The sequence below is a fragment of the Antechinus flavipes genome, chromosome 2 (genome assembly GCF_016432865.1).
Source record: "Antechinus flavipes isolate AdamAnt ecotype Samford, QLD, Australia chromosome 2, AdamAnt_v2, whole genome shotgun sequence".
In the NCBI taxonomy this organism is placed as follows: Eukaryota; Metazoa; Chordata; class Mammalia; order Dasyuromorphia; family Dasyuridae; genus Antechinus; species Antechinus flavipes.
In genome coordinates, this window is record NC_067399.1 from 18,796,646 (window position 1) to 18,807,218 (window position 10,573).

At 36.7% G+C, this 10,573-nt stretch overlaps 1 protein-coding gene across 1 annotated transcript in view; it reads right to left on the reverse strand.

The window, feature by feature from the left end:
* Positions 1 to 10,359, reverse strand: part of ADAM7 (ADAM metallopeptidase domain 7) — a 130,351-nt gene extending 119,992 nt beyond the window's left edge. Inside the window, exons 1-3 of the mRNA XM_051973505.1 lie at positions 10,240 to 10,359; positions 6,278 to 6,398; positions 819 to 922 (exon numbers count right to left, since the gene is read on the reverse strand). Coding sequence (XP_051829465.1) covers positions 819 to 922; positions 6,278 to 6,398; positions 10,240 to 10,359 — 345 coding nt within the window. The remainder of the gene's footprint in view (positions 1 to 818; positions 923 to 6,277; positions 6,399 to 10,239) is intronic.
* Between the last annotated feature and the right edge of the window lie 214 nt (positions 10,360 to 10,573).

Genomic DNA, 10,573 nt, shown 5'->3' on the forward strand with positions numbered 1-10,573 from the left:
CTAGAAAAAATAATAACAAAATTCATTTGGAAGAAGAAATGATCAAGAATATCAGGAAAACTAATGAAAAAATTGCAAAGGATGATAGCTTAGCAGTACCAAACCTAAAACTATTATAAAGCAGTAGTCATCAAAACCATTTGGTATTGGCTAAGAAATAGAGTGGTGGATCAGTGGAAGACATTAGATACACATGACACAATAATCAAAGCCTATAACAATCTAGTATTTAATAAATTCCCAAATTCCAGCCTAGTTTCTGCCATACTAATTACCAACTTTCCCACCAGTTTTTGTCAACTAGTGAGTTATTACCTCATAAGCCGAGGTCTTTGAGTTGTCAAACACTAGATTAATATAGTCATTGACTATTTTGTCCTATTAATCCAACATATTCCATTGATCAACTACTCTATTTCTTAGCCAATACCAAATGCTTTTTATGACTGCTGTGTTATAATATATTTTTATTATACAGCTAGGCTACCTTCATTTGCTTTTTTTCCTTTAATTCCCTTGAACTTCTTCACTTTTTATTGTTCCAGATGAACCTTTTTATTATTTTTTTTAAGATCTCTAAAATAATTTCTTGAGAGTTTAATTGGTATGGCCTTGGATAAGTAGATTAATTGATCTACTCATGAATACTTGATATTTTCCCAATTTATTAGACCTGACTTTATATGTGTGCATGGTGTTTTGTTATTGTGTTCATAAAATGTGTGTCATTTTTTTTCACATCTTCAGCACTTAGCATAGTACATGATACACAGTAGGTACTTAATAATTGTTCATGATTGACTAAAGAGAAATCATACCTGTGGGCCATGCTTTTGATTTTTCTCAGTATCTCTTTTATGAAGCACTGGGAGCTTTTGAGGATAAACCATTTCATAGGCCTTTTTCCTGAGGTCCTCAGTTGCTAGAAGAGAAAAGAAGGAAAGAAAATATTTAACATCTACTATGTCCCTCCCCCCAGAAGAAAAAGGATGAATAGAATTAGGGGTTTGTTGTATCCCTGGGTTTATTTGTGAGAATACAGGAAACCTTAAGGAAAATAGCAAAAACTAAAAAAATCTATTCAGGCCTTTTCTCAATTATTTTCCTCCTTTGATATTATTATTAATTACACTCTTCTTGATACTTTTCTATCTAGCTTTTCATGACATTGCTCTCTCCTGATATCCCTCCAACCTATCCTTTTTCTCCTTTGCTGGATCTCTATTCAGATAATGCTCATCAATCCTAGGTACCCTCCCCCCCAAGATCTTTCTCTTTTTCTATTATACTACTTCACTTGGTGATCCTATCAGCTCCCACAGATTCTCTCTGCTTTCAGATTGGCTAAAAGGAAGCATGTTTAGTGGAATAAGAGCTAGTCTGGGAGTCAGGAAGAATGGAATTAAACCATAGCCTCAAAGAAATACTGGCTATGTTATCCTTGGCAAGTTCTTGACCTCTCTGACCCCAACAAATATAACCAATTAACCAAGCAACAACCATTTATTAAGTGTTAAGTGCTTACTTTATGTTGTTATTCAGTCATTTTTTAGTTGTGTCTGACTATTCATGATCCCATTCGGGATTTTGTTGGCAGAGATACTGGCATGCTTTGTCTTTTCCTTCTCCAGCTCATTTTATAGATGAAGAAACTGAGGCAAACATGGTGACATAGCTACTTAGTGTCTGAAGCTGGATTTAAACTGCAAAACTAGCTGCTGAAGAGCTTATTACAAGGATACAAAGAAAAGCAAAACATGGTCTTGAACCTTAAGGAATTAATAATCTATTATGGAGCTATAATAAAAATTTTTAAAAAGAAAGTAAAAGGGGAAGGAAAAATGTGATGATCAACTCTGATGGATGTAGTATAGGCATACTATAAATATATAAAATTATGCATTTGTCTGCGCACACATATAGTATAGGCATACTATAAATATATAAAATTATGTATTTTTTCTGTTCAGTCATGGCCCACTCTTTGTGATGCCATTTGGAGTTTTCTCAGCAGAGATACTAGAGTGATTTGCCATATTAGAGTGGTAACTCATTTTGCAGATGAGGAGAACGAGACAAACAAAATGAAGAGACTCACAGCTGGCAAATCCCTTAGGCCAGAATTGAACTTGGGAAGATGAGTTTTCTTGCCTTCAACTCTGCCATTCATTCTCTCGATTACATCGCTAAGATGTACCCACAATTAAATATACATATATGTATAGATGTAAGCATACATATATATTTATATAACATATGTATACATATATATTTTCTATGAAATGGGAAATTATCTCAAAGGGAACATATTGAATGAGCTTCTTGTAACAGATAAGAAATGGGCAGTCATATTTTGAAAAAGATATACCATTTTTCTTGGACAGAAGAAATATTCTCATCTGGATTATTAAATTTAAGATACTTAAACTCCATATGGAGATCTCATAACTGAATGAGACTCATGAAATTATAATTTGTTAGCAGGAAATATTTGATTCACATACCTATTTTATATATCTTTATACTCAGGGCTGCATAAAATTTCTTGGACAAAGCTTAAGAAACCATCCTTATAACAGTGAAACTATAGGCCTAGTTTATATCTGTATCCTGAAAGATAAGAGAGGTTGAATGGGTCCAAAAAATGAATGCCTATAGTCTCTCCCTTGTAACTTCATTAGTACCTGTGGTTTTATTTATCATTTCTATACAAATGACCCCCAGCCCAAATTGCCTTTGTGAGCTCAAACTACCATCAATAAATGTTTTGAGTCATTTTGTACAAATACCTCCAAAGGTATCTCAAACCCAGTACGCTTAACATAGAACTAATTATTTTTGTCCCAAGTCTACCCTCTTTCCAGCCTCCTTTCCCTCTTTTGATTTAGGGAAACATTATCCCCACAATTACCCACTTTTATTTGATTCCTCATCCCACATATTTAATGTTTATATATATATATATATCTTGTTCCTATCCCCATAGCAACTCTTGGAGATATTCCATCCTCACCACCTCCTTCAACACCAGCCCATAATTTAAGTTCTTATAATCATCTATAACCTGGACTATTGTGATGACCACTTTCTATATGAAACCTTTTGTGGTTCCATCCCTACAATGACTCATGTCTTCCTTTCCCAGAATTATATTTGCTACATATCTGGATATATATATATACATATATATATATATGCATATATAATATATTCACATGAATTAATACATGCATGAATGTTTTATTTTGTCTCAATAGTTAATAGGTGAGCTCCTTAAAGACAGAAACTTTTTTTTTCAATTTGTTAGGCTCCTAGCAAAGTGCCTATGACATACTAGGGGCATAATAAATGATTATTGACTGATTGATTGAAATCTGAAATCAGTAAATCTGGATTTGAATATTGGTTCTCATATGTAATAATACAACTTTCTCTCCCCTATTATCACATCAATTCTGAGCTGTTTAGAGTAAATGATCTCTTTTTATTTCTAACGTGTTGTGGGTACATTTATTTATTACCAAGTTGTATTTATCAGGGGAACAAAAATGCTACCATGTTAAAAAGTAATTATCATAATTAATTGTATTTTTTATATCCACCAAGCAGCATCAATTCTGAAGTCAGGAGAATTTGAGTTCAAATCTGGCCTTAGACATTTTACACTTCCTATCTGTGTGACCCTGGGTAAGTCACTTAATACCAATTGTCTCAGTTAAAAAAAAAAATCCACAGGCACAAGATAATCTCAATGGCATGTTTTGAAGGGTATATAAACCATGTGTAGCTGCCAGGATTGACTCTAAGAGAGAAACCCAAATGACATTCCTTTTATTAATACTCTGCTGCCCTGATGCGAAGTGAAATGAGCAGAACCAGGAGATCATTATATACCTCAACAATGATACTGTTTGGGGATGTATTCTGATGGAAGTGGATCTCTTCGATAAAGAGAGCTAATTCAGTTTCAATTGATCAAAGATGGACAGAAGCAGCTACGCCCAAAGAAAGAACAATGGGAAATGAATATAAACTGCTTGCATTTTTGTTTATCTTCCTGGATTATTTCTACCTTCTGAATCCAATTCTTGCTGTGCAACAAGAAAACTGTTCTGTTCTGCACACATATATTGTATCTAGGATATATTGTGACCTATTTAACATATAAAGGACTGCTTGCCATCTTGGGGAGGGGGTGGAGGGAAGGAGGGGAAAAATTGGAACAGAAGTGAGTGCAAGAGATAATGCTGTAAAAAATTACCCTGGCATGAGTTCTGTCAATAAAAAGTTATTTTTAAAAAAATTAATACTCTGCTGCCTTATTAATACAATGATTAGATAATCCAGAAATAATGTCTCTCAAATCCTTTTAAATGTCATATTACAAATTTTCTTCTTGGAGTATATGCACAATGGTGGAATCTCTAGTTTGAGTATGGGTATATTGATTATTTTGCTTGAATAATTAATTCCATATTGCTCTCCAAAATTACAATTATACACAGAGGATTTGATGAGGATCACAGTTAGTAAGTGTATAAGACTGGATTTGAACTCATATCTTCTTGACTCCTAGTTCAGAACTCTATCTATTGTGCCATCTATTGCCTTTATGAAATATTATCATGTTGTAAAAAAAAGTTGTGAATGTAATGAATTCAGTGAACCATGAAAAATGAATGGATGCAAAGCAGAACCAAGAAACCTACATTGATTTTGACTAAAACAACACAAACAGAAATAACAACCATGAAAAAAAAAGTCAAAGCCAGTGTTTCAGATAATGACATTTTTACTTTCCTGGTTCCTGGTCCACCCTCATACAATTGTTGGTACTGAATCCCTCTTGAAATTACTTTGCATTTAGTTTATATACATTTTACATTTATTATTATATTTATTATAATATTTATCATATATAATAATGTATATTATATATATTTACTTATAAATTATGTTATTTATCATTATGTTTGTATTATATATTTATTATTATAAAATGTAAATACTTTTATATTACACTAATCAGTATACATACTTCTCCACCAGTAGAATGGAAAGTCCTTGAGGACAAGGATTATTTTTGTTTTCTCTTGTTATCCAATATAATTGATAAAATATATGACATGGAGCAGATATTTAATATAAGTGAGAGAAATTATTATTTCTCTCTTATATTAATGACCAATTCTTGAATTAGGACCAGGTTTTTCAGAGTGCTGGTTGTTGTTCAGTATCTGAATGAATCCTGGTTGCTCAAATCCATCTTTGGTGGCAGTTGTTGCACCATTCAACTACAAAACCTTCAAAGAATTTAATTTAAGGTGAATTCCATTCTTAAGTGTTCCATTAAACAAGGTCTGAGAAGAAGCGAATTCCCTTTCTGCCTAGATTGCTCAAAGTGAAGTAGACTGGGTTAGAAATAAGTCCCTTTGTACAAGATTGAATGAGCAGTCATAACCCTCAGCTCCTCATTAGAATAGGTCAATCTCTCACTATAATATTCATTCTTCTTACTAATTGTTAATCAATCAGGATTGATTGCCATCCTCAACAACACCTACTCTTCCAAGGGCATATAAAACATGGAGTGGGTTCCATGAGGGGTCTTTGACATTTGAGATTGTCACTGATGACTTTTATAAATTATTACTTGCATCATTAATGAAATGATTCATTAGCTAGAAACTCTTTCTCTTGAACTTTGTATCCCTCACAAATACTTATCAAATTAAATTGTTTAGTAGAAGAAGAGAAGAGAAGAATATTATTATTATTTTTAACACAAATTCAAAAAGCTCTACAACAGAACTTAGCAGCGATCTTGCCCAATTCTTTCACATTATAGATGAGAAAATTAGGACCCCTATAGAAAAAAGTGACTTGTTGAAAGTCACATAGCCAAAGGACAAGACTATACTGGAGTGTGTCTTTATGTTATGAATGCATTTTGGCCCTTTGAAAATATTATCTTCATGGTACAAATCACAAGAGGAATTTGAATGTTCCACATGGATTACTTCCATTTCTCAGGTCCCAGACTCTGACATGTCAAGAATTACATTTGTCCCCGGCAATCTTTGGGTTTGTTAAAGAACAGCAACTAGCCATGTTTCTAGTTTTTTCTAGCCATGATCCAATCAATGGAAGTGTGGAAAATTTAGTGATCGGAGCTCAATCCTATTTAGAAATCACACCCAAGGAGGGTGAGTGCAAGCCTTTTTCAGATCTTTGATAATTTCCAAATTAAAAGGAGTGTATTTTCTTTTTTCTTGACCTGAAAAGTCAAACTCTTCAGGAACTGTGTGGTATGTTGGCTCACTGCCTCCAGTAGGTTCTTCTGCAATGTGTGGGAGGCTGGACTGGGTCCGTTCAACACAAAAACATTTACTGAGCAACTGTTATCAACATAAAAACATTTACTGAGCACCTGTTACAGGCAAAACACGGTGCTGGATAGCTAGAGAGAGAAGAGCTAGAGAGACAAAAAGTTCCGATAAGACATGGCACCTTTCTGTATCAAATTCCCAGGATTCAGTACAAGCACAGAACAGCATAAGAGAAATCCTTAATGCATGATTATTATGTCATATATGTACAGAAATCATAAATCATGAAAGAGGTATGGAAAGTGCCACAGGAAGCTCAAAGATGAAGCTTTGAGTGCTCATTCAGCACTGAATAACTTGGCTTGGAAAACTTCATGGAGTTGGCGCAAGTTGGGCCAGGCTTTAAAGCTGGTGATTTCAGCTACTGAAGAGGAGGAGAAGGAAAGAGTCTAAAGTTAAAAAAAGAGAGAGAGAGGAGAGTCTAGGCACTGTTCGGGTTCAAGAGATAGAGAATAGTTCATTTTGACCAGAGTGTAGACTACATGAAGGCAATAGCATGCAGAGATTCCCTAGTAAAGAGTGCATCTGATGTCAGAAGCTGGGATCAGTCCTCAGCTCTGGGTAGTCTTGGACAAGTCTCTTTGTTACTCTTCTATTCAATGGCCTTATCTATAAAACAAACGGGTTAGATTAAGTACCATCCAGCCTTTCTACCATGCTAGAAATCTAAGGCAGCCCCATATTACCTATGGCCTTGAATGCCAGGCAAGAAAAGTTTGAAACAACAGTAAAAAGTAAAAGGAAGAAGAAGAAGAGTGAGAAAAACAGCTCTCTGTGTATATGAGTCCTCCAACTCTAAGTTTCAAAGATTTTCTGAAGGTTTTTTTTTTTCAATCTAAAGTAACCCCTGGATTAGAGAGACCCATGAATCTGGATTTTTGAAACTTCCATAGAACAAATGATACGTGCCTTTATTATGTAGTGTCCTGGTTGTGAAAGACAAAACTTTTTTTTTACATTTCCTGGGAGACAAAGCAGGTCATCTGGACTTCTGCATCCCATCAAGAGTAGTGGGAAAGAAATGGGGGAAATGGGAGATCAGGGATCAGAAGTTCCAGACTCTGACACATATTAATTTTATGTCTTAGAACAAATCACAGAAATTCCATGAGCTTCACCTGTCAAATTGGAGGATTAGGATTTTTTTTCCTCTAAATTACATTACAGCTTGAAATCTGTGATTCCATGACCCTCTGGAAGCACTGGACCCCAACAACATCTGCATTGCCACAGCAAGAAGACATAGCTCCCAGGTCTAGTTTCAAAACCAGGGAGACCACCTTTGCTGTAGAAATAGTTGGAGTCTTCACATGGGCATGGCAGAAGCACATTTTAAATTTCATTTCCCTTATTGCTTTAATTAAAACATGGTAGTCATCCAAGAAAAAGTTAGACACTCCCTTCTTACCTGAAGTAGCCTCCAACAACTTTCATTTATTTATTTTCTCCTCAGAGTCAGCTCAATCTCTAGAGCATTCAACATTTAATATGCTGTGAGTAATGGTGTTTGAGGTACTATATAGATTAAGGCAGGAAGTGATAGTATCTGACATCCATAAGCATTTTAATATTCATAATGACTGAAAAGGAAAGGGAGGAAGGGAAGAGGGGAAGGACAGAGGAAGGGAAATAAAGGAAAGAAGGAAGGAAGGAAGGAAAAGAGGGAGGGAGGGAGGGAGGACGGAAGGCAGGAAGGAAGAGAGGGAGGAGGGGAGAAAGATGGGGGAAAGGAGAAAGAGGGGGAAGAGAGGAGGGAAGGAAGGAGGGAGGGAGAAAGGGAGGGAGGGAGAAAGTAGGGAAGGAGGGAGGGATTGAGGGAAGGAGGGAGGGGGAGGGAGAAAGTAGGGAAGGAGAGAGGGAGTAAGGGAAGAAGGAAGGAAAAGAGGAGGGAGGGAGGGAAGGAAAAGAGGAAGGGAGTGGGGGAAGAGGGAGGGAAGAAAGGAAGAGGAAGGGAAGAAAGGAAGAGAAAGGAAAGGAGGGAGGGAGAGAGGGAGGGAAGGAAGGAGGGAGGAGGGAAGGAGAAGAGAGGAAGGAGGAAGGAAAAGGGAATAAGGGAGGGAGAAGGGAGGAAGAAGGAAGGAGGAAAAGAGGGAGGGAGAGAGGGAGGGAAGGAGCAATTGCATCATCTAACTGAAACTATCCAGTTTGGTCCTCAGTAAGGCAACTAATACTACTTACATCTCACAGGTTGTTTCTTGATCTTCCATCTTGAAGAGGACCATGATATCAGGAAAGATATGTCATGAATTGTAAATAAATTGGATTTAAGTGAGGGAAAGCTGCACAAAGTCACCAGCCTCTCTCTCAGATACGAAGTAGCTGAGGAAGTTACTTTCAAGGAAGTAACATGACACAGGGGCAAGATCAATAGCTCCGAATTCAGAGGTTCTGAATTCAAATCCTGCCTCAGATGTTCATTACCTGGGTCACTTTGGCCAAGTCACTTAAACTCCCTTGGACTCTGAGGTCCCTTTGCATCCCAGATCTGTGGTGCTGTGATCAAGTAGCTGTTGGCACAGTGGGTAGAGCTCTGGTCTGGAGACCTGAGTTCCGATCTGGCCTCAGACACCCACTAACTGTGCATCCTGGAGCAAGCCCCTTCATTCTACTTGCCTCACTTCCTCATCTCCAAAATAATTTAGAGAAGGAAATGGAAAACTGCTCCAGTGTCTTTGCCAAGAAAGTCCCAAATGGAGTCACAAAGAGTTGGACTAGACCGAACAGCAATGATCCTTTGATCATTTTATGAGGATATTATGGTCCTCTTTTTACACACAAAGAAACTGAAGCTTGGAAAGCCTTAATGACTTAAATATAGCTAATAAGCATCCGAGGCAGAATTTAACCCAAGTCTCATGTTTTGTCCATTATACCAGACTGCGTTTTAAGTAAGCTAGCTCATTAGAAAGAATCACGATCCCATGAAGCTTGGATTGTTGCCTCAAGGACTTTCCATTTAACCACAGATAATGAAAAAAAAATAAATTCACTCAAATACCATAAGTTTGTTATTTGGTTTTGCCTAAATGGTTTTCTTTTCTTCATGGGAAGGATTCAATGATAAATCAGGAAACAACTATTAAAAAAGTTATAAATAAAATGTTTTAAAAGTAAAAAGAAAAATAAATTAACAAGCATTTGGTCACCAAAGCTCTCCTGCACATTCTTCATCTTGTTGCTAGTATATTGTTTTGTTTTACCTTTTTTTTTTAACTTCTATAATCATAATCATAATCAAGGTCATGTTTACCATTTGAATGACTTCTTTTTTTATTCATGTCTTTATTCCTACATTAACCTTGACGTTTTGTTCAATTCAGCTAAATGGAGATTTCTGCCATCACTGATGAACAGAAGCAGCTGAGAAGGTTCTTGAAACTGCTAATTCCAGGCCAGCCATGATATACTGGTGAGGAGCTGATTATAGCTCCCTTCCCTCAAAAACAACCTTGGATTTATTTTATATGGATATTGTAGCTATTTATATTATATTCCTTTCCAGATCATAAGTTCTTTGACAGAGGAACCATCCCATTGTTGGTTTTGTACTCCCAGCATAATGCCTGACATATAACTGGCAATTGATATATATAGGCTGGCTGGTTGATTGATTACTTGATTTCCTGAATAGTTCATTCCCAAAGTCGTGAGACTCCATAGGAGACATCCAATCAAAAGCAAAGACATAGGCAGAAACCACTGATAATGAGCTGAAATCCTACCTTTAGTCTGAGAAATGAGCAGAAATATCCACAGGAGAAAGCCCAAGACCATGCTGGAGACGCTGACAGAGGGAGAGAAGCCAAGAGAAGCTGAAGAAGGGCTCTGTGTACTCTGTCCTTTGGCTTACCTTGTACTGTGAGCCAAAGTGGGGGTGGCTGGTGGGAGAAGAACCAGAAAGATATGGGATGTTCTTGTCTGGGCACACGGAAGTGTTCCTGAAATCATTACACAACTTTCGAGGAGCCATCCTAACGGGGCTGGCCGGAGCCATTGCCTTTGTGCTCCCAACCCCAGACTCCCAATTGTTGAATAATTTTTCCTTTTCCCAGAATTTGCCTTAAAACTTCTCTCCAGGCTAGGGGGACTGCCATCTTCCAGACAGTAAGAAAACCAAGTTTTCATTTGGTCCAGAACATGGAAGACAAGCATTCTGAGCTGGGCAAACTTCTTTCACAAGCTTG